The sequence below is a fragment of the Vanessa tameamea genome, chromosome 25 (genome assembly GCF_037043105.1).
Source record: "Vanessa tameamea isolate UH-Manoa-2023 chromosome 25, ilVanTame1 primary haplotype, whole genome shotgun sequence".
In the NCBI taxonomy this organism is placed as follows: Eukaryota; Metazoa; Arthropoda; class Insecta; order Lepidoptera; family Nymphalidae; genus Vanessa; species Vanessa tameamea.
Window position 1 is genome coordinate 4,746,055 of NC_087333.1, and position 25,528 is coordinate 4,771,582.

At 31.6% G+C, this 25,528-nt stretch overlaps 2 protein-coding genes across 11 annotated transcripts in view; one reads left to right on the forward strand and one right to left on the reverse strand.

Moving 5' to 3' along the window:
- Positions 1 to 16,416, forward strand: part of LOC113403119 (dystrobrevin beta) — a 170,224-nt gene extending 153,808 nt beyond the window's left edge. The window contains exon 21 of the transcript XR_010309673.1: positions 16,407 to 16,416. The gene's annotated coding sequence lies outside the window, so the exon portion shown is untranslated. The remainder of the gene's footprint in view (positions 1 to 16,406) is intronic.
- LOC113403120 (protein DEK) lies at positions 896 to 25,066 on the reverse strand. Of its 10 annotated transcripts, XR_010309674.1 has the most exons (17): positions 24,944 to 25,066; positions 23,302 to 23,452; positions 16,955 to 17,055; positions 9,916 to 10,017; positions 8,890 to 8,990; positions 8,472 to 8,610; positions 7,681 to 7,809; positions 7,108 to 7,270; positions 6,790 to 6,954; positions 6,624 to 6,709; positions 6,206 to 6,370; positions 5,840 to 5,950; positions 5,498 to 5,618; positions 4,984 to 5,162; positions 4,727 to 4,879; positions 3,363 to 3,530; positions 896 to 2,547 (listed from the first exon to the last, which is right to left on the reverse strand). XR_010309674.1 is itself a non-coding variant. In XM_064219042.1 (16 exons), exons 1-16 carry the CDS (start codon positions 24,983 to 24,985, stop codon positions 2,533 to 2,535), a joined length of 1,842 nt encoding a protein of 613 aa, XP_064075112.1. In that variant the 5' UTR covers positions 24,986 to 25,066; the 3' UTR covers positions 896 to 2,532. The 10 variants fall into 10 exon arrangements, 9 of the variants coding, with proteins under 9 accessions (XP_064075112.1, XP_026499357.1, XP_026499356.1 ...); XM_064219042.1 differs by lacking the exon at positions 3,363 to 3,530 and having other exon boundaries at positions 23,383 to 23,452; XM_026643572.2 differs by lacking the exon at positions 3,363 to 3,530 and having other exon boundaries at positions 5,498 to 5,615; positions 6,212 to 6,367.
- Between the last annotated feature and the right edge of the window lie 462 nt (positions 25,067 to 25,528).

Consider the following 25,528-nt stretch of genomic DNA (forward strand, 5'->3'; position numbering starts at 1 on the left):
GTATAACTTGAAGTTTCAAAATATCTTTTAATATCTTATGCGCGAATGTAGGGCTCGCGTAGTTATGTGTAGTATTTCGAGAAAGTCATCATTAGTACTACTTACTGGCTTTCTTAGTTATCTTTTTATTTTCAATCGAGCAAGAGGCTCACCTGATGCAAAGTGACTAACACCTCCCCATGAACATGGATGGATGCAACCGGGGGGCTCATAGGTGCGTTGCCAGCTTTTTAGAAATGTGAACGCTTTTTTTCTTGAAGGTTCCCAATTCGTATCGGTTCGAAAAAATCGGCATCGAAACTGGTCCCAGAGTAGTTGTGGGAGGCAGCAAATGCCTTAGAAATCGCATTGTTGTGATTTTCGGACTGCACTCTAGCACTCACTCACTCTAGGTGGTATGTAGTGAAACTTGGAATTTTGACGAAAGATGAGAATTCAGCAGCCAAGATTAATCCAAACAAATCTTCGGAACATTACCCTTTAAAATTGCGAAAGAAGATGCAGAGTAATCAAACATCTCGATACAAAGCCATAGAATCAAGCAGGTCGCAGAGGGCTTGGTCGTCGATAATTCGAGCCGGACGGCGTTGAAAACGGCTTTGACCGTTTTCAACGCCGGAAGAAAGCTGGTACTGGAGAGCAACTGGCCAGATGTGAGAGCAATAATACATCTTTTATAAAACTCAACAAGTCATACGATCTACGAAAAGAATTATGATTTTATTTATTTATTAAAAAAAAATCAAAAATATATAGTCAAGAAATAAAAAATCTATTTGAAACTACTCGTAGTCAAATTTAAAAAACTCTGGATTATAATTGGCATTCATAAATTAAATGTCACTTGTACCTTTATTAAAATTGAGAAATTGGGAAAGAGAAAAGAAAAAATACAGACATTTCAAACTTTTATTTGCTTTATTATCTATATTCCAATTGTAAAAGGGGGAACCAGTCACTCTATCACTCCGTGTCACTACGTCTCTACTGATCTCAGCCATTTACACAATATAAAGAAACAACCAAAAATAAGGTTAAAATTCACAAATACACATTTAATGTTGATTAAAACTATCTTATAATTAATCGGTTTGAACGCACCGAGAGTTTTATGTGGAGCGAACAAAACATAACCAATCAATAATAATTCTATTAGAATAAACTAATAGCAGTGATATACGACGTAAACGAGCAACGCGTTGCTGTAGAGACTACGAACAGACTTACGCAGTCTCCGTACGGGAAGGCGTTGCATTGAAGTCTAGATGCGTTCAGACCATTTAAACCTAGAATGTTAGCTCACCCACGGACTTAGCGACAGTTCGGCCACAAGTTACACATAGAGAAAATATATCAAATGCTATTTAAGCACCTTAAATTAAACAAAATAATATGAAAATTTTACAAATCGAAAAGTATAAAATTATACTTTGATAAGCTCGGATGCGCTGTGTACATTTTTTATATATTTAATAGAAGTTGATTAACATTATTGCACAAATCGTTAATTAAATTATTTCATTATACAATTATAGCTGCGTTATATAATTTAGGGAACATTTTATATCAAAAAAATTAAAAAAAAAAAGTGCTCAGAACGTATAAAAAAAATCTAAAGTTCCGCTTCAACCCGGGGCTAGACCAAAAAGTTTTGTATAAGAATAATTTTTACTTTATCATAACCCTAATCCGATGTTAGCGAAGCGCGGTTCCCAAACGGTGCAGTCCTGTGTATTTACACATCTTAAAAGTACACTTAACCAAACCTTACATAAGTTTTGCGATAGTGCTTCGACTGCAAATAATATAGTTTACAGCCTACATTAGAAAAATAATCTTACAATCCACACCATTAAAACCAATTAACAACATTTTCTTTTTAATATACACAGACATACAATTACATTATGATGATACGATACTAGGCGAATAATTACGTAGTCGTATGTCTGTTGAAGCCGAATCGAATTTGCTGAATTTGTACAATATTCGATGCTTAAAAATATGAAAATTACAGTTAAATAGCTCTAGAAACGAAACAGTGGTCCCGACGCGGTACTCATCCGTTAAACAATACTATATAAAGTACAAACCATATATTATAAGTCGAGCTTCATTAACAAAGTATACAAAAATAGTTCACAAAACAACAGTGGATTAAATAAAAAAGAAACGAGTTGGCTTCTCGCGGATTATCCTTAGTCTATGTTTATATTTTAATATAACTTGTTTGAAAATGTAAACAAACTTCTCAGAATGCAATATTTTTAAGTCTTGGCGACATTCATACGTGAAATCTCCTTCAGTCGTAACTGCAATAAGCATCTACGTGTGGTTAGTTATAATAATTTTAATATTAATTGTTTACATTCACTACAAGTTTTATCAAAATAAATTACAACACAAATATGAGACGGACCGCGCCGCGAGCTCAGCGGGACTCAGCGGGACTCAGCGGGACGCGGGTCACAATTAGTCTAACTTAACGTGGTGTAGCTTACTTTGCTAAATATTTGCGGCCGAGGTCACCGCTCACGATGATATGAGCTGAAAGCAAATGTACCATTCACATAATATTAATTATTTCAACGTTATTAGAAATACAAGGAAACTAAATGAGGCAAGACAACTATTATTTTATTATTATCCACACAAATAATAAAACAAAAGTAAAGTATCCCTAACTACAAAAGTTTTTTTTTTTTTTTTGCTTAAATAAATTAATAAGTATTTGTTGGCAACCCTAATTATGTGGGACATTACGATTAGCACGATCAAAATCGCATTGTTTACAAACTGTATTGTTCTATATTAACCCACCACTGACACGAGATTTCAACTAACTGCAATCTGTGTTTTGGGGTATATGATAGCAACATATAGGTAAGCTGTTTGTTTTTTATGGGGGAAACGTACCACGATTTACCAAACGAATATCTTGGTACGGAGGTGCATCTCGTTTATTTTGTAGCGTAAATATTAAAAAAAAGTTTATATGAGCAAAGGTTACTTGCAACAACTTCACACAATAATGAAATCAAAAATATTCAGCATCCATCTGTTGCTGAATATTTAAAAAGTCGACGGAAACAAAGCAGATAGATTCATAGTTATGTGTTTATCAAGCTTTTTAGTATCAATATTGGTTCATATCTAAGATAAGTTTAAATAATGGTCTTCGGTTTGGTGTTTTTAGTAAATTATGCAAATACTTGATATCAAGGATGTGGTTTAAATTTATTAATTAATAACGTTAATTACAAAACAAAACCTTTGCTCTTATAATTTTAGATAAATAAAAAAAAAACATCAAAATATATTTAAAAATAATAATCGTGCATAAATAAGCATAAAATCTCTACCTTGAAAAGAAAAGCGGGAGTTTATCCATTCCACTTCATTTCAGATAATAATTTTTTTTCATAATATATTATTATTGTAATAATATATAACTATGTCCGTTTATAAACTATAGGTATGCTACGTAGACATCTACACTCCGCCCTTAACTCCTAAACATCTTAAATACACTGCAACAAACAAAAAGAAAAACAAATAAAAATAAACGAATTAAAAAAAAATAAGACATGCAACGATTTTATTTCCAAATATCATTTTCGCAAATCATATTATTTTCTTATTAATATAAATAAAAAACAGAATTTGTATATAATAAAATTTTCGCTATTCATTTTCATATAATAATTTTTCAACTTCGCGTCAATAAGAAAAAAGAAAATAAACTTTGTATTGTTTTAGTATTAATAAAAAATATATGTTTACAAAATGATAGAAAAAGTAATAGCTACCTGTTCATTTTATAGTTAAATATGTTAATTGAATTCCAATAAAAGTCAAATGAAATATACTTATTGACAGAAATACGTATATCTTTTTTTTTAAATCAGAACAAGTACAATGACAATTTCAATGACAATGACATAAAAATCGATATAACAGTCACCGACGTATTAAATGACTAACTTATTTAGGGACTGCTAAAATAGGAGAGTATTTAATTCAGGAAAAGAAGTTATATAAGATGCCATTGCTGCAGCAAAATTAGCAAAATTTTAAAGATCGAACCAAAAAGCTGTTGCTGGATAAAATTAAACAGAAAAAATACTACTTTCTATCAATCCACGATGACAAGTCATGTCTGGTCGATTTTTTTAATATTCATAACTTCCTTTGATAAATACTTCATCTAATGGGTAATATCTAAATGAATTACAAGGATTGTTCACCAATGTTATACTGAGAGTACCCAAATTAAGAGTACCCATAATAATACTTCGTAATATAAAAAATAGTATACAAAACTCAACGCGGGTCAACTTGGAGTTGTATTGACCCTGACTTATATAAATCACATAATGATAAACTTTTCTCAACATTACATTCCCAATTAACTTAAAAGCTAAATTCGGTAACTAATATATGTCACTTTTACATATTTAATTTTGTTAAATGAACAGGAAACTAATGATCATATTTAGTAAAAAATAAAATATATATAAATCAAAAATCCTTTATGTACATATTATATAAAAGTTTTGAGATTATATTATATACGTCGCAGGGTGATAGCTGTGATATTATTAGTGACATTACAATTTTACGAAATGCCACAATTTCGTAAATATAACGGGCAAATATTAATAACACTGTACTGAACACGTCACAGACATGATGCGATTTTTTACTCTGTGGATTGTTTACTAACCGATTTGACTGTTGCCTTGATAAAGTCCTTCTTGTGCGCGAGATCGAAGTCCGGGTAGTGGCTGTACACCTGCTTGCACACCGTCTTCATCGTGATCTGCTCGAGGTTTGCTCCCTCGAGGATCTGCTTCACGTACTTCTTAATCTCCTCGTCCTAAATATTTTTAGTCTTAGATAACGGTATGTATTGGTTTATAGAAATCATAAGGCCATGTAAATACATATATTACGAGAAAGTAAAGTAACTTAAGTGCTCACAGTAGGCGGCCGTTTAGCCTTCTTGTCCGCTGGCGTATCAGACTCCTCTCCGCTCTCCTCCTCCTCACTACCCTCCTCCTCCTCTTCTTCCTCACTGCCCTCTCCGGATTCTTCAGACGACGCCTTCTTACCCTTCTTGGCCGGTCGACCCACTGGCTTGGCACCACCCTTCTTTTTACCTATGACATTTAAATAGCCCTTTATAAGTCTTTATCCCATGACCCCAGCATTTATATAGAAACACTATCAGACCTGCCCACGCATGGCTGTAGCTATGTTAGAAGTTTAATAATATTGTATAATACTGTTCAGCCAAAAATTGTTTAAGAAACACGCTGAATATAAATATGTATATGGAACAAATTTCATGTCAAAATATTCAGCAGTTCTGGCGTGATGCGCGTTTAAAAAAAATAACGATGTTTATATAGACAAGATGAGAGTAAAAACTTGAATCTAGGCAGATAGTTAAAAAAACAAGTACAACAAATGAACTAAATGTAAGTGGCGTCACCTGGCGGCGTGGGAGCTTTCCGCTTGGCGGGCGTGGCCTTGGCGCTGGCTTTGGCCACGGCGCCCTTGCGGCCCTTGCCCACCGCGCCCGCCGGTCGCCCGCGCTTCGACTTCGGCTCCTGCTAAAACATTAATCGTTAATTATTTCATATATAGAACTGACATAAGTATATCCATTATGTCTAATAATATGGTGGATTTCTACCGTATATTTGTTCTAGTACGTAGCTACCAAATAGTCGTAGTCCGGAATTAAAAATGAGAATTTGTTACAACTATGCACCTCAAGAACCAGACAATATAATGTAATTAAAATTACATTATACGTAATAAATAAACTTACATCGGATTCTTCCGCGTCACTGCCGGACTCTCCCTCGCTTTCACTCTCAGACTTGTCGCTTTCATCGTCACTCTCCGACTTTGCCTTCCGACCGCGACCTCTGCTTGCTCCCTAGTGTAACAATACAGTATATCAGATTATTTAAAAAAAATATTGAATATTTTATCAAACGATTTATACGTGTTTTGGAGTGTGTTAAGAAATTATATTCTCTGAAATAAGTCTAAACTGTTGTAGAATTAAGTGTTAGTAAATGGTGGCATAATGTCATAGTTTGTGTAAGATATAATTATGTATGTGTATTCAATATGTGTAGATGTAAAAAATATCGACATGTGGTGTGTTGTGCTGTGTGGAGTGTCTCACCTTTACCTTCCTGCCTTTGCCCTTCCTTCCCCGCTTGCCGGGCTTGCCGGCGGAGCGACGTCGTCCGGAGCTCTTACGCTTGCGGCCCGGCCCGCTGGCGCCCTCGCCGGCTTCCGGGTCAAAGTCGGAGTCCGCCTCCGAGCCGCTCGGGTTGAAGGAGCCCTGCTTATATCATAGGTCATGTCCGAGATACCATTGAAAGTTCTTTGAATGACTCATGGAAATGTAATTATATTTAAAGCATAGTGAAGGACGTTCTTAATATTAACCTATCATGCGCTAGCAATTGACAATCATTGCAATGGACTGTGTATAATAAAAAACACTCGAACTCGTTTGTAACCATAAAAAACATCAGATTCACTCAAGCGGACAGGAGATGACATGGATCGCAATGGGAAAAATTAGTGACACTTACATCGGAATCCTCCGAGCCATCCTTCGCCGGCTTCGGCCCCTTGACCTTCGTCTCTGGATCGGTTTCGTACTCCTCGTCCGAGTAACCTAGGGACGAAACGGTATCATAGTAGACATAGAGTGGACGAAGATACGTAGTCGGTGGCGTGTGGGGGGGTGGCGCGTACCTCTATTGTGTATCTTGACGGCGGCGGAGCGGCGCGGGCGGCCGCCGGGCGCGGAGGTGGGCTGCGCCGCCACGGGCGCGCGCGCCACGCCCCGCGCGTGCGGCGAGTTGGCGGTGGGCTGCTGCAGGAAGCCCACCAGGCGCGCTGCCAGCTCGCTCGCGCCGCCTGCCAAACCATAGGAATATGTAAATTAGTACATACTTTTAAACCTTTTTTTTCCCTTTAATCGAACCTAGCGTACATATAAAAATAACGATTACTTATGATGGGAATAATTAAACGACATGGACGATCGATAAATAGCTGACTAAGGCGAACCTTTTTTGTCTAAGTCGAGCATTTCACACATTGTCCTGAGTTGCTTGAGCTCCATCTTAGCCGTCTCCTCGAGCTTAGCCTTGTATTCCGTGGAGCCGATGGCCCACTCGTAACCTTTGAACTTCTTTATGTTGCGTTTCACGTTGCGGTCCAAACAGAGTTGCTGTAATAAATTACACATTTTTATTTATTACATTAGTAATTTATATTACTAATAAGTTTTCTCATATCAATAATTGCTCAATATAATAAATTTCTTACATTTAAAAAATTAAAATGATGAGTAGAAATAGATTCAATTGTTTCCATAGATTAAATAGTAATAAAACATAAAATAAGCAAAATGCATTATGAACCCTACTATAAACAACAATATTATATACATTAATGATATTAATAAGACCCTACGTTAATATATCATGTATACAACTTTTACTATTTTAATTAATTCAAGATACACATTAACTTTACAAATAAAACTCCTTTGAACAAAAACGTAAATATTTGTTTAAATTTTCCTTTAGTTTAATGTTTAATTCACATAATGTATTTAACATTTATCATAAAACTCACCCCATAGAGATACTGGTGAAGTATTTTCTGATCTTGAGTTTTGAACCGAGACAGTGAAACTTCGACATTGCTGATGTGTCCAAGAGGTATGCCCTTACCGGCTGGCAGAGGAACGGGAGGTTCTGTTGGCTAAATAAATAAATAAAAAAAAAAAATATATATATATACATTACAATTTTATGCAAATACACAGAAATTCACTAACTGATTAAGCATGACGCATTATGTATGACGAAATAAAGAAATACGAAATATAAAATTTCTAAATAAAGAAAATATTTAGAAACTATTTACCCCTCTAAGTTTGGCACGAATAGATGAAGGGTTTACAATAAAACCGTTTATATCGTAATGCAACTACATTGGTTTCCGCGGTGCAAACCAGTAAAAACCCCCAGTCAGCATATTTTTTTCTGATATCTTCAACAGTTATCATCTTTTAGCCAAATCACATAAAACTATATTTACTACTAAAGCTACCTTGTAAATCCCTCCAGCCGTGAAATGCGTTTGAAAATATGTGAGGTCGTTTTTGAATTTATCGCGTTAAGACGTACATACAGATGTTTTTAATTGCTATAAATTAATTAGTAACTGTACACGTATTAATTATGTAATTAAATTAATTTATGGAGGTTTTGATATTTTTTAAACTACAAAACTACGTAATGTTTATTTTAAATAATTATTCAAATTCAAATTGACTTCAGTTCATGATTTTATAGTAACCGGACAGTGTACTAGGGATTGTAAAGTCAAAAATAGTTATTAATTAAGATATGGTATTATACCTCTCTCTTAGGTTTGGGCTTAGGTGCCTCCTCCTCTTCTTCTTCCTCTTCCTCCTCCTCTTCGCCCTCCTCTTCTCCCTCCTCCTCGTCATCGCCTTCATCGTCGCCTTCTTTAACCTTCTTTACTGGTTTCTTTACTCTATAAATATACTTTAATTTATAATACAATAAAATAGATTCTCAATACGTTAACGATTTTGGATTCAACAGAAAATGTATATAAATACATAACCACTATGTATTTATAAATTTAATTTTACTTTACAGCCATATATCGTGTACTTTAATAATTATTTGTTTGCAAATAAGGTTCTGATTACTAAGCATAACCCTTTAATATTATGTACTTAAAACCAATACATAATATTAGCAAAAAAATCTACATTAAACATTAATCGCTTAAACACAATTCACTTACTTGTCTTTAGGTTTTTTCTCTTCTTCTTCGTCAACCTCCTCCCCCTCCTCATCCTCCTCCTCTTCTTCCTCTTCTTCGTCCTCTTCTTCTTCCTCAGTATCCTATATAAAAACAAAAACAATTACACTAATTTTGTTTAACACCCGTAACCTCCTAGCCTTTTATGTTACCTTCTTCTCTTTCCAAAGGATGTCTTGGAAGAGTCACTAGTAAAATCAGAGAAAGGATAGTCTTTTTTATTTATATTGTATCGTAACATTTTACAAAAAAAAGTTATACCGTTTTCATTTTACATCCTACTGATTATTTCATACGAGATTATTGAATTAAATTATTATTTATTTATTACGAGAATATAATTTTTAACTGCAGTAAAATTTTCTATAGATGACGGAATTAAAATCAAACCTGTCTTAAGCGCGTAATGTTTTAAATTGCAATATAAAAAATAATTATATAATCTAGAAAAATGAAAATTATGTTTACATTTTTTAATATCAAAGAAATAAGAAGATATATCTTCTTCGACGCGGATAACCTGCCTGGCTACGTAGTGCCTGCCTACGTATTAATCGGAATTGTTGAAAATCAGGTCAAATATTTATTTTATTTCAATTAAATCTGTGACCTGTGACTGTGATAAATTAAATCGGTGATAAATAGGCCCATATATATGTAACTCTTATTTTAGATTAACATAATACAAATAAAAATACACAGATATTATTTTCTTTATATTCTTTTTGGGAAATATCGTTGGTACGTTATAATATAATAATAAATTTTACTCAAAAATATACTTTGGCGCTTTTAGAATCAGGCCACAGAAATATAAACTACATACATACACATATGACATTTCTTTTGAAACATGCAAGTATTCCTTTGATGTCGTCCTCCAACACAGAGCACGAGACGAATTGTAACAAAAAAAACGCTCAAATATCTAATTTAAAAAGTTCATCAATAAAAGTCCTTCAAATTAATTCTAATGAACACAAAAAAATTACATATAATTATCCTTACCTCTTTCTTGGGTTTCTTTTTCGGAACTACTTTCTTAGCTGCTTTATCGTTTTCTTTTAAATCTTCTTTCTCATTCTCCTCATGAGTTTCACCATTTTCTTCCTAAAGTAACGTTTTCATTGTTTAAATATAACAGATTTATTTTAAAATTGCATTCCAGTGTTTAACAAAAATATATTGTTAATTTTTTAATTTGGAAAAATATCAAGATAACAACAATTCTCATAATAAGGACATGAAAATATGTCTTTATAGGTTCGTCTAAACTTTTCATTAACTTTCAGCCACAGCCAGCTTTAATGAAACTATAAATAGTAGATATGTTTATCTACTTACCAGTTAACAACTTACATATACTTTTGTCTATTGTGGGGCAAGATTAAAATAAAATATTTTAAAAGTGTAGACAATATTTAACTTTACTCCAGACATCTTCGACGTCCAGATGTATTTTTGTTGATTATTAAGTTTTAAAATTCTCAGTGATTTGGATTTCACGATGATTATACACAAATTCAAGTGTCATAATTAAGAACGTTCGTACGATTACGTTCAATCGACTCGTGCTGACGACGGCGACGAGCAACGACTCGACATTTGTTTACATACTGATACGTAGCAACATGACTATTTTTGTTGAATTATCTATAGTATATTTAAATAGATTCCTCTTTTTCGATTTTCACATCCCTAGTTTATAAGTACATCACTAGATGTCCTTTGTAATTTTTGAATTAGCTCTTTTATCTGGTGGTCGAACTCATATTATCATCATAATTACGTTAATTTCATTAAAACAATATTTTTATTACGAAAGATGCATGATATACTTGAATAGATAAATTTACTAGTTATACTTTATACGAATCAGGGACAGTAATAATTAATTGAAATAATATGTTATTACGCGAAGTTAAGAAGCTATAAACTCTGATATTGGCTCGGTAGACTTGGTAGGTACTAGATCTCTAATAACGTGATATTTTTATTTGAATTTTCTTGTTATCGTGGCACACCGCACAACCATATCGTAGTGTGTGTTAACCAAGAAGTTCACCCTATTGCGAATCACACGCGCGAACTGAAATATCATTTCTCCGCTGTCAGTAAATGAACGCACATCGAGGGTATTCTGTGACAACAAAGCTTATACGAGTGGCAACATTTTGTTATTCAGTTAAAAGAGTTGACTTCGCCCGAGTCGATTGTGATCGGCTGAATTTTGAAACTGAACAAAGACAGACTAGCTACTGTACACGAGTTAAAAGATATATTCTACTGGAAATACCAAATTATTTAATTTTTTTCCTGATATTTCAATATATGCAGTAAACGTTAAATATACATTGGGATAAAATGAAAGCAAGTACTTCGTCAATTGCTAGAATATTCGTATATACCCTATTCCAATGGGAATAGGAGAAAAGATAAATAAACAGCTTTGACCTTGAATTGACATGACATTTTAGTTATACTAGTGAGGAGAAAATTATTGAGTGAATGGGTAAAGAATGCTGAGAAACGATATATTTTATTAGTTTTACGTAATTTTTTAAATAAATTTTATATAAATTGCAAGGTACATATTCAAATTTTTAGATAACAGCATTTTTAGGCTTAAATAAAAATTAGGTCGTTAATTTTGATTTGGATCGTGGTTTTTCGCAAATAGCCTTATTAACTTATAAAGAGGTAGTTATTTTCAGTGATAAATCATAGAAACACACTCACAATTTCATTTATATGAATAGATTTCTACTCCATCATTAATAAAAAGAAACATAACATAAAAACACACAAGTTTCAATAATGAACTGGCATTTTCAAGACATATGACGTATTGTATAATACAAATTTATAGGTTTTAAATAAATAAAATTTTATGTATCTTTCAAAGAAACTCTTACTTTATCTTATATCTAAAACGACTTTGACCTTGAAGTATATTTCTTAGCATTAAATTTTTTGAAAAAAAAAAATCTAAAATGTAATTAAAAATAACATCTTATCTTAATCTTCAAACCGAAAAAGTAATGTTCAATCAGCGTAGGCCGTGTTGATGGCAAATCAAAAGTCAGTACGCAAAAGCAAAAGGTCGTAAATACTAAATCGGTTACAATTACAGTTCGTTTAAACAAAGCCAGGTCGTAAGAAAAAATCTTTTGATAATTCCGAATAATATCTTGCTTTTGTATTATTTTCAAAACTACAAATTAAGTGTTGCTTTGCATAAAACTGATCTATATTTTAAGATTTTTTTATTATAAAATGAATTAATTTTTTTGTCTATACCTTACTATATAAAATAATTACATTTTCAATATGTAACTTTCTATATTATATATAATATTTCTATATTATATTATAATCCATATTATAACCAATTAAATAAATATATATTTAAAAAAAAAAATCTAAACTTTATATTAAAACTAAAATAATATTTTTTTTATCCATATAAATTTATTCATTCTCCATTCGTTTAGCGAACATCCTTAGTGAGGCCTCAATTTTAATTGTTCGTTCATCGAAAAATTTCGTTTTGAATGTCGGCAAGAATGTTATCGTTACTTTGGAAGTCAAATTAAAGTGAATTTACGTAGTTAAGTGAAATATTGTTGTATTAAAAATGAAGATATATTAATCAAGTTTAAGTAAGTTAAGTACGGTTTGTTTTGGTTCTTTCCTATTCCCATTGGAATAGAGTATACAACTAAATGTGGCCATCAAGTTTCTATCGCGACGACGCAGCAAGATAATGTAGCCCGATACTATAGCCGTGATATTAAGTACAAATAATAAGGAGCAAGGGTGCGTTGCAGTGGAGGGCCGGCCGGTTGCCTCTGTGGCGGTTGATAATTTTTTATACAATACTTGTGCTCACGAATAATATTTTTTTTTAAATATTTATCGACAAAATTTAACTAATAATCATATTTCACAACAATATATGTTATTCTCTTCTGACAGGCATGGGCCTGTGCGGTAATTTCTTTGCTTCACTTTTATAAACAGTATTTATCATTCGAGAATTAAAATACATTTTTTCAATTCCATAAGTTTAATTATTTCAGAACACAACATGCGTGAAATGGAATTAATCGAACGTCACTGTATATATTCCATTTGAAAATGATTACAGCAATAACTTTTATAAATTAACCTATTTTTACGTAGCATTTTGACTATTAGTATGGAATAAAAAATACTTCACAAACATTTTATTTATAGTGTAATGTTATCAATTTTAGTGACATTTTTAAAATTACTACTGTAAAATGTCATATCAACTATCAGTCTTACTGTATGGGTCACGTATAATTTCATTAGCATACGAATCTATCTATACATACCGTTATTGAAATCTTCACGTATAAAGATTACTGACGAAAACGCGCAATAAAATTTCTACAACATAATTAATGTACCAATTAAAAAATTTATACGGGAGATATATGTTATTAATTATATTACATATAATTTATCATTATTTATACGTTATAAGGTTTATAAATCAAGCTATATGGTATGACGTTTATACAAAATACGGTTTACGGTGTGACGGTAAACGGAATGACGCTGTCTTATGCCGTCATGCCCCACTCCACCGCCGCTCTCTACTCCTTTGGTTGTGCGTGGCGCGTATACTATCACGTAGTTTCCATTACTATATTTTATTATTAAAATCATATAAACATATATATTTTATTCCCGATGTTGAACGAAACTATGTTTTTATTTATTTGACTCAAAATGGATTTAATACTTTTCTTTAACGATGTTTCACAATTAAAGAAATGAAAATGATTTTTAATTAAAAAAAAAAATAATAACATATTCAACACAAGGTATTTTTAGTCGTGGCAGGAAGGCAGATCAAACACAAGGATCCATTCGATGGTAATCTATCACTTCGAACGAGACAATCACCTCCACGCAGGCTTACTTTGTAAAAACACTCAGTAGACCGAACCATAAGATGTATGTACTCTATTCCAACCATAACAGGAAAAATGCCAATAGACAACATTTGACAGCAAATGAAGAAGTTTACATAAATTTTTTTTTGATACATTATAAAAATTTAGATAAAATAAAACAAACACGTGAAAGAATCGATAAAATATCTTAAGAAATAAGAAAGTTATGGGACTTTGAAGTTGGGGTTTTAAGAATAATTTTGTTATACGTGGCGTTCGGTCGTGTGACGTCATTTGATCTAGACGACACATCGGGTGTTCGCCGAGTACGTACGAAATACGAATGTATTGTTGTGTAGTTGCTCACGCCATTCGATTCGTATTTTGTTTATTACCCGATGGCAGAAGTTAAAAAAAATGCTTACAAATATTATATTGTTCCTATGTGTCAAAGCACAACATTTAAAAATCCCAATAAAATATTTTTTCGTGTACCAAATAATATAACAATAAGGAAAAAATGGTGCAAAGTAATGAAGCGTGATTTAATTGGCCCTAAAAGCACCAAATATGTGTGTGAAGATCATTTTGATGTAAGTAACTATTAATATATCTTTTGAGTCGTGAGTAAGTTTGGAATAACTGATTCAGTAAAAATAACTATATATTTTATGTAAATTTATTTAAGTGCTGTGAAAATATAATTTATTTACAGGTTGAAAATGACACAGAAAATTTAGTAAAACATCGACTGGTTGGGGGAACATTAAAGTTAAAACCCGAAATATATTCTCATAAATTTGACTGTCAAAAGGCAGCGAAACCTCAAAAAGAACGAGGAGCATATGAAAAAAGATGTCGGATTGAATTTTATGAAAGTCTTAACAAAAGAAGCACCGTCGACTTCAAGTCAATCGTCTTCTATTCAATGTTTCGAAATTATTGAGTGTGATGTCATGGAGTCAGATGAAACAGAGGATCCGCTACCAGAGAACATTACATTTCCAGAATCAATCGATTCGAATCATCCAAATAAAAAGAGAAACAAAAGAGTTCAAGTAAACAACCAACAACCAGTACTAAACTAGAATCTGTTTTTTTACTTATAATTAGGTTTTTTATTTATAAATCATATTTGTAAGTTAGACCATGTGGTTGGTTAAATAAACTTAAAAGGATGTACTTACTTAAAAAGTTTAACTCCTTTTATTTCAGCACTAACATAAAACGGATTTGAAGAAAAAAAGTCCATCACTGTGTATATATAAATATTAGGCAAATTATCACTTTGTCCTTTGACAAAACCTTCTTCCATTATAGTAAAATAAAAACTAAACACTAATAAATAAAAAATAATAAAACGACTTTACGTTAAAAAACACGAAAAATACTTGAATGATTCGTTTCGTGGTGCGGTGATACCGAACAGGTCAAATGACGTCACAGGCGAATCGTAAACTATAGACGTTCCGTACTAAAATACGTAAACTTTAATAATCTATTTCTAAGTCATTTATTGATGGATTTCAAAAATTCTTTCAGTGATGGATTAGTTTTGATCTATATTTTAATACCATTACGTTGAATATAATATTAACAACATCATGAAACTTCCTCATTGACGCGATATCATATCAAAATGACGTTTTGAACGTCGACGAAATTGTTATCGGTATTTTGGTAGTAAATTCAAATGGAAATAAGTAGTTAAGTGTAAGTGTTGTATTATAAATAATGATATATTAATCATAAACTCTTAGTATTGCACAATATAGCTGAGTTATTAGCAAATCGCATGAAATACGTAAATCTAAGGTTTGTTTATCTTTTTTCCTACTTCCATTGGAATAGGCTATAATGTCTTACATTATGAATCTCTTTACACTGGCCCACTGACATAAAACCTTACCACGAATATACAAAGCAGTTATGTTAAACAATTAACATAAATGATAAATTTGATCGGTATCTCCACAATGGACATGAACAAACCACCAGTGATTTCTATATAAATAAATCTTCTGTACGTGTGTATTTACGTAACTGAACTAATACTAAACGGTTGGACCGATGTCGATGTTTTTTTTGCGTAGTTCAGGGTCCCTAGATGGTTTAGAATGGACCAGTAGGTGGCACTGCGATTGGGAAGTATAATTTGTTATTTGGGATGATATTCACGATGTTGTAAAATACACAGGCCTAACATCGTCCAGGTTTAGTTAGTATTATATAGTTTCAGATAGTATACAAAAAATAAACAGAAAGCAGTGTTATCATGTAACATTTCAAGGTCAAAATAAAATATCGTATATTTTACGAAGAACGCATCCAACTCTAGATATAGTATATATGCATTTCTGTCCCTTGTCTTTACTGAAGGTGCTATTAATTTTATTGAAATTGCGCTATATGAATATCACTTACTTGGTGGCAGGGCTTTGTGCAAGCCTGGCTAGGTACCACCAACTCATATATTCTACCGCCAAGCAGCAATACTTTTCATTATATCATAGACATTAAAACTTAAAAAAATTTGATTGCTCGACTAATTGCTCCAGATACATCCATAAGTGTTGCCGAGCAATAATTAATCAACAAAAATTCCGTGAGGTACACCTTAATAAAATTCAAAGAGGGTAGAAACGGTCGCGCCATAGAATATCGAATATTTTAAGAATTGTGCTTCTTACGGTACAAAATATATTGGATAAGTGCATGGACGGTTTGAACGAATTGATTGTTATATATGTTAACATATGTTATGTATAATGTTACTGACCATTGAGATAGCAAAAACCGTTACTTAAAAAAGAAAGTATAATTAAATGTCACGAATGTCTGGGAACGCGTCCTGACCTTTTTATTAAATAATTATAACCACTATAACCATATCGTGTGAGGTCGAAATTCGACAGCTGTTTTGGGCGATTTTTTATTGAAATTTATGATAGCAATGAAAACCTAAACCTTGTCTGAGATCACTTCACTTCAACTACCTTCTCTCAGAAAACTCCGCCTTATTAATCTTTTTAATATTGCTAAACCTAATACCAAAATAAGATATAACTCATATCTCCGACGAGATTCGATTCCGGGTCTGTCTATCAAAATTAACTAACCTTTTTAAAGTCTCCGTCGGTTTTTTCATCCTTTTCATCCTTAGAGTCATCAGCGGGCCCGTCGTCTTCTTTGCCATTTGCTGTCGTTGACTTTGCGTCACCTGTGTTTTCATAAAAAAAAGGAATTATAGCACGGACATAAGAACCTTTATTATTTAGAAGTATTTATTAGAAGTCCTTCGATTGATTCTTGAATTGAGGTTCAGTATCATTGTCAAAACGACCATTATTAACTAAATAATGAGTACCTAGTACCACAGAGCAGATAATCCATGTATTATTTTAAATATATCTATCCTAACAAAAACTGTATGCACGCGAAAATACACCAAAACTCTACACCCAACTTTCCAAAAAAATTACATTCAAAATTCGACTTTTTCATTTAAATCTAATATATTAAAACAATTTGCCTTAGTTAATGACTAAGTGCCTTAGTCTCCTTTGATCTAGAATCCAGGATTCTTTGTAATCGCTGATAGGGTTTTTTGCACAACACAAGGAAAATAACACGTTAATTCTCGAGGTTGTAAGGAATGGTTATATGTTACAATGCCAAAATCTTGGGGATGGTGGTGACCACATCATAGGGTGGTTAAATTGCCAGATAAAACCATTTTATGTGTTTTTTTTCTATAGTTGGTTGTACAAGGTTTGTTAACAGATACTTATTAGTGGCGCTGTCAACCAACTATTACATTAATTATATCGCTAAGACCGTGAAACGCGAGGCTGTTCGTGTGGTCAGACTCTTCTGTCATTTGATAGAAAACGAATGAAATACTTCCGTTTTACAAACAAGTTTAAGGAAAATTGTAATCATTACGCAAACTTCTGGTTCTTTAAATAACAATTCATCAGGCAAATTATCGTTTCATTGAGTATAATTTGACAAATTAATGTTTTATATTAGTTACGTTGGAACATATTAACTTGAGAACATATTCAAAGTCTTTGCTAACTGAGTGTTTGTCAAGTGATCTCATATATATATATATTATGATATAGGTAGGTTAACGAACAAATAGGCCGATGATGTTAAGTCCGTCCGTGTATAGACATTGTCGCTGGTAAGAAATACTAACCATTCCTTACATCGCCATTGCGACACGAGCCTTGGACGGTATGATGTTATGTCCCATGTGCCTGTAAGTAGACTGGTTCAGACCGGAACACAAGAATATTAAGTGTTGCTAATTGGCGGTAGAGTATATGATGAGTGCATGGTACCTACACAGAGGGGATTGCACATAACCCTAACCACCAACTACGTTAGTAATCTCTCAAAGGGTTTTGTAAAATTATAATTCATCATACGTTTTTTTAACAAACTTTAGGAAGCCTTATGTATTTGTTCGTCTTTCAAAACGCTAAACAGATATGAAAATTACTAGTTGTCATGGACTTCGTGTTAATTGCTTTTTGTGATTAAGGATCGTACTAAGTTACTATTTTCACATTATAACTGCGAAAAGTAATAAATATAACGAGGAAAACTCGAGTAAGTACGTATTTTATAAATAAACTGTTCCGACTAATTTAAAAAATGTATTACGTAACACGGTAAGTACACAACAAACCGGTTCACGAAATACTGGTTAAACGTATAATTCTTACGTAAGGATAAAAATATACCTTTTATCTAAACCAATGTTTATAATCAAGTCATTATACAAATAAATTGCTTATAACCAAATCGATACACGTTTTGAATTATAATTTTACGGAATATATTTTCTTTTAATTTCGTTCAGAAATTTAAGAGTACAAGTGTGTTTTCATCGCGACACATTTGTCTTAAACAAATATAGACAGAAGTATAAAAGTTTATCTAAAGGGTATACAACATACATCCTCACGTTTATTTAGCTTTGTACGAGTTGTTTGGATACAATTAAAAATTGAGAAGGCACATCTCCCTTTAAAATCATAATCGCACTAAGCCCTTGTAATTTAGACTAAACATCTTATAGGTTAAGCTGTGCTTCGATAATAATGAGCGAGTTAAGACGTTGCCTTTTATATTTAAAGATAACAAGTTCAAATCTTTCAATTTATTTCTAATCTTATTAAGCGTTTTCAACGATGAACCAAAACATACAAAGATTAAGTGGTGCAATTGAAAAAGATGCAAGTTAAAACAAGCGAAATGAAAAAGCACATTGAAAGGAAAAAAAAAAAAAAATTTTTTTTTAACGTATCCGTTATATATATTATCCGATAGAGTTAAACCTGTCTTTTGAGACTTGAATGAAATCATTTAGTTTTTGTTTTATCGATTCTATCTTACCCAATATGTGGATAAAGGAAGTCTATAGTTATTTTAAAAAAAAAGAGTGAGATTATGCAGATTATTTTATACAAAAAAAACATACATATAGTGCGAAATATTGCTATCTCTTTCTGATATACGGAGTTAATAATAACAAGTATTGGATGTATTTGATATGTAACATTTTGTAAAAATACTAACTTTATGTCATAAATGAAGGTGTTGACATAAAATTAAATTTTCAATTATAAACACAAGTTGTACATTAACACTCAGTCGCGCATACCCCGGTTGGTATCAATCCGGACACACCTAGTACCAAACATTTGCGAATTAATTGTACTGTGTATTAATTTTCTGGCGTGGAAACAAGTTTGTGACGAAAATACTTTTCTACTTAACTAGGTATCCGCAAAACAACACCTTCAAAGGGTGAAAAATATATAGCTATGTCCGTCCTTGGGGTTGAAGCTTCATAATAAATTTCATCAAAATCGATTCAGTCGTGCAGCCGTGAAAGCGTAATAACCAGAGATACAGAGTTACTTTCGCATTTATAATATTAAAAAAGTACAGATTATATTATAAGTACTGCGGTGGGATTCAGTAACAACTTCACTTCGTATCTCACTAATGACATGTTGACAACCGACGCTGATACGCCATTCTGATACAATGTATCCAACAAAAATTAACAATTATTGTAATTAATGTCGCATATCACACTCTGACATTCCACGCTCGTGTTGATTAGTTTCGAGTTTATTCTCATAGAATATATCTACAGGTAAATGAAAAAAGTGTTTACAGCATTCGGAGTTTAATTTTTTTTTTATACGCCTTATTTATTTATTACGCAATCTACTTATTAACCATAAGCCCTCATCTCTACTGCAAATTTAATCCAAATCGCTCCAGCGATTTTGCGAACATAAAAACTTAGTAGAATTATCCGATCCGTTTATGAACTTACATCAAACTAAACATACATACAATTCTGCTCATATTAAGAGAAAGTTATAATTTGTAAATAATTATGTTTTCTATTCAATATTAAAAACATTATTTTGTGAATAACAGATCCGTTGCATTTACGTACGTGAAAGTTAAGGATAAATGAAATTATTTGAAATACAAACATGAATATCACGTTGCCGGAGAAGATTGTGCTAACTCCACTTATCACCCGACTATAGTGAAAGGCCAGTAATGCGTATACACCAGAGTTTATTTGCCTCCAATCCTTACGTCATTTTATATATTCATAATAAAACAAAACAATATATAAATAACTAAAAATAAGTCGTTATTGTGATTGATCTGTTTTCACTTATATTTAGATGGTGTTTCAAATTTTAATTATAATTTGGTCTATTTTAACTCGTTATAAGTTGATTTGTTGTTACCTATAATCAGGAATTTTATAAAGTAACCGATACAAATAAATATTAATAACAATTTTGTTTTTATTGTCATACTTAAAGACAGAAGCTAATTGAATTTTAAAGATTTTAGTTTTTACCTAAAACTAAAATTTTCTACAATTTCTTAAATCCGTATTCTTATATCCATAACGGGAACTATCCCAAATAATTTCATATATGTAATCCATATCCAGATCCGAAACTATATATATTTTGTATATCCCTAACATCCCTGCGTTTACACTCGCGTGTGAGCAAACCTTTCTTGGTAACTTTAGTGTAAGGTAAATATAGCTACACATTTAAAGATAGCTCTCGCTTCGCTTTCCTCCAGTGTACGCAATCCTTTACTATAAATCTTGTCATGTTTTATCGATTACCTGGCGTGCTTCTATGAATATAATCGCATAAGGACTTTAAACGCTGCTAATTGACGGTTTGAAATTCATAACATAATAGTTCAAATTACTCTTTATAACATTGAAAATTAATTTCTTTAAAAATAAATCGACATTAATAGTTTCTAAAAACAGATAAATACAGGACGTTTCTTTGTATTTCCTAACTGAATAAAATGACTAAACCAATATACAAAAAAACTTGTCCTAGATAATACAGAGTGTTGCGGAAAAAGTTTTTTTTGTGTGGTATACTTATATTATTAAAGTAGAATGATGCGTTTCAGACAATTCGTGTGACAGTCGTGAAATTCATGTTCTTGAACAATATGATTGTTTAGTTCAAAGTTATTTTTCTTCATATAACATTAGATATTATATATATATCTACAAAGATAACAAATCTTTGGGACTCATATATATTACTTTTGTAATATTTAAATTACTCAAATATTTAAACTCACTTTGTATTTCATGTTATAATTGAATACGAATTATTTAGTCTGTTATGAGTCTGTTATGTTAATTCTCCTATGTATGTATATACCTAAACATAAAAAGATCGTTGATAAGCGCGCAACAACAATAACTTGACCGATAAGGCGGAGATCAAATATTGTAAGCGTTTATAACACGACCGATTTAATTATACAATTTTTATAATGAGGCATCGCATTCGAACTGTTGAGCTAATCTCCAATAACAAACTCGAAAATCGATGTAAAACTGGATCGTGTGTTGACTGATTTCTTATCGAATTTGAACTTAAGATATTGATTTTTTTTTTTGAATTACGAATTTATTGAGTTTTAGTTTAAAACCCATAGCATTAGACAACATATCCCTAGGGGAAGGCTAAGAACCATTCCACAGGGTCATCATAAACACAATCGATGTGCAAACACGACCATTCAGCGGTTGGGTATAAAATCACACCACACACCACCACACCATCGGATTCATGACCGCAAGACAATTTTATTCGCTATCTTTTTTTTACGTCATACGAGAGAAAGAGGTAGCAATAATATTTCAGTTCTATTAAATTAAAGTCGTTTTCGAAATTTTTTAAAACACATTCGGTCTAATATTTCGTAAAAATATTTGATTGTTTCGTTATAAAAAATACAATTATATAATTAGTTTGTCAGTTTGAAACATGCCTTACACGGAAAATAAACATTAGCGGCCTTATTTATAGACGTGGTTTAGCTGTGTTTAGTAAAACAAATATCTGTAACACTATCTCTCGTTCTGTCATCACTGATTGACATTCGAAAGAAGAAGATAAAAACAAATATTAGTTAAAATCTCTCATTTAAAAATATATCAAAATTGACCTTTTTTGAGATACTTCATTTAATTTTATTCGGTTTGTAACTTTATGTGACTGAACTTTCTAAACAGTTGGACCGATTTGGATTTTTGTATGTATTTGTATCCTCGGATGTTTTCGAATGGACCCGGTAGGTGGCGCTGCGACCGAATACAATTAAATTTATCATTTCATCAGGACGAAGTCGCGTGTAATAAGAATATAATATCAAATTGTATATTTATTCAATAGTCTAAATTTAAATCGAGTGTGTGAAGTGTGAGTGAGTTATTTAGTAAAATCTTTTCCGAAAGCGCTGCCTTGTATTAGTTTTTTTTGTATATTATTCATTTAGTTCAAAATCGGTTAGGTATATTAGTAGACATTTTTTACTTCGTGTAGTTTCCAGTAAATAAAAATAATTAAATATGTCAACGTTTTTTTAATGATATATTAATAACAAGTAAAATTGTTTTTTTGTTATGGCAATTAGAAGATGAATGAAAATGTTTTTTTTTTTTAATAATAAACTTTTCTTTTTTAAATGCTAATGATATGTTATGTAGTTATAACATGTACTTGATGATAAAGAAATTAAGACAAAATTAATGATGATGTAATTTTTTATAGTGTATTTGACTAATTATGCAAAAACATATAACAAAAAAATAGAAACTATATGTTATATTTCAAAAAACATACATAAACTATATGTGTGATATACAAAATATATAAACACTGACATATAATACAGGAGACAACAGTCACTCCAACTAATCATAGATTTGTTTTAAGTAATAATCAACATTGCATGAAGATTATTTACATATATAATAAAGTCAAATATCCTATATAATAATTGTATTTTTACAACTGGCAACACATGAGTCAAGCCCCAGGTTAGTGACGATGTAGATGACAATACAAACATGGCTGACCTTGCTGCTTGTCCTCGTGATCTACATCGGTGTTACCTTGGACCTCCGGCTCTTGGCAGTCAGCGATTGTCAGCGACTCACCCTTAGAATCCTGTGAGGACTCATCTTCTGTTGTCTGGCCATCGCCTGCACCAGATTTCTTGTCTTCATCCTGTGTTAGAAATTTTAAACAAATATTAATTTACGTTAATCATCATTAAAGTATCATAAGATTGTGATTGCAAATTTAAATTGTGTACTTTAGCATTAAATAAATACAATTATTGTTATTATTAAATTTTTCAATATAATACTACAAAACTTTAACGACATACAGATTGATTTAATTATTTATACGATAAGTTATTTGTATAATTAAACATGTATAGTATATGTATAGATGTATACAAATATGTCAATACATAATAAGTTATAATTTGATATATATTCTATTTTTCTTTGAGTACTTGATTACGTGGAACATTACAAGTATATTTAATATATATTTTTTGAATACTTGGGTACAGAAAGATAACATTTTAAAGTTTTCAACTGACAATAATTACCATTAAAACTATCATAAGTGTATGTGCATGTAGTGCATGATGATTTTGTATGAAAAAATATATTAATAAACACTAAGTATAAACCTAATTAACAGGCAACTTTTTTTATGATTTTTTTTTTAATGTAATCACATAAAGATTGATTTTATTCTGACATCAATTCTATGTTAAAAATATGATTTGATATTCAAAATTAAATTATATTCCATGTTTTTCAAAATATCACGAAATATAGAAAATGTACAGAAAATTTACCTCGCAATCAATTCGAGATGTACACCATATTCCTACTTGCGTCAAGTCTTTAACGCGTCAAGCAATTATACACTTTAAGTTGTTACACTTAAGGCACATAGTTCAATACACAAATACTTACTACCGTATTGTCTATGTCGTATACATAGAGCCGTGTACATAACAACTATGCACCGATATTGCCCAAAATATTAATATAATTTTAAGGTCAAATCATTTTGTAAAGTCAAAAATGTACGAAAATGATACGATATTTCACATTTGCGCACATGAAAAATTACAAGTCGCAAAAAAAATCGACTAGAAAAACTAAGGAGGTCACCAATAAAGGCCCCAGACTGGGTTCTTTGGTTTTATTTACATCGCCCGTCGCGTTCGCAGCGTAAATAAGTAGGCGCGAAGCGACGGTTCAGTGGAATAACATCATATTACGATACATTTGAATAGAAATTTCGCAAGAAACAAAATATCAAGGTCATGCGGATTTCCTATCAATGTCATATTATATCGTGCACATTTAACAAAGGCCCTGCAATGAAATGCAAAGGGGCGGGGGTGCGAAATATGCGAAATATTGAAAATTATCCCATTAGAATCAGTTTCGATAACTGATTAAGACCGCATTCACAGTTTTAAATGCGATATATTGACTAATATCACAACCCTCCGTGGCGTAGTTCCCGCGTTTAGCGGGAAGCGAACGTTCTGTCAGCCATGTTGAGACGCAGGCAAACATTAGTGATATAACACGGAAATAACATCACTTCACAGCTCAATTAGTCCTTATTAGATGCACATTAATATAAAGAAAATTAATATAAATACATTTTTCACAACTATACCTGATTGTCACTGATTTTTGCTTTATCGGTATCACCCGACATTTTTCCTATGAAGAAATTGAAAGCGAATTCCAAGCGTCTTCAAACACCGGACAACACAAATGCACGCACCCACAACATAGAAAAAAAAGTTTGCGTTTTGTTACGTTCAATGTAAATATATATTTTTAACTTTTATTACATAATATTTATGAATTCCACTAAAATTAAGATGATTTTATTCTATTATGTATATAAATAAAATTTACTTTTCGAAATGTAATCCTTTAAAGACTTAAAAATATATTTTAAAATTTAAAAAAATTAATATCAATTGTCACTCTATTTTTTTTAACATTTATATTTTACCAAGATATTATTTATATTATTAAAATAATACATAATTTAATTTATAAGAGTTTTGTTCAACGTTTTCGAAAATGTACAATCAAAACGCTGCCTACCATAGACAATATTAAAATGATTTTTTATAACGTCACACTACATGTAAGCTTTCTCTTTTAATTAAAAGCTATTAAGATTTTGAAATGAAAATCTTGTGAAGTTAGGTAAAGACTATTTATCTAATAAATTAGATATAGTTTT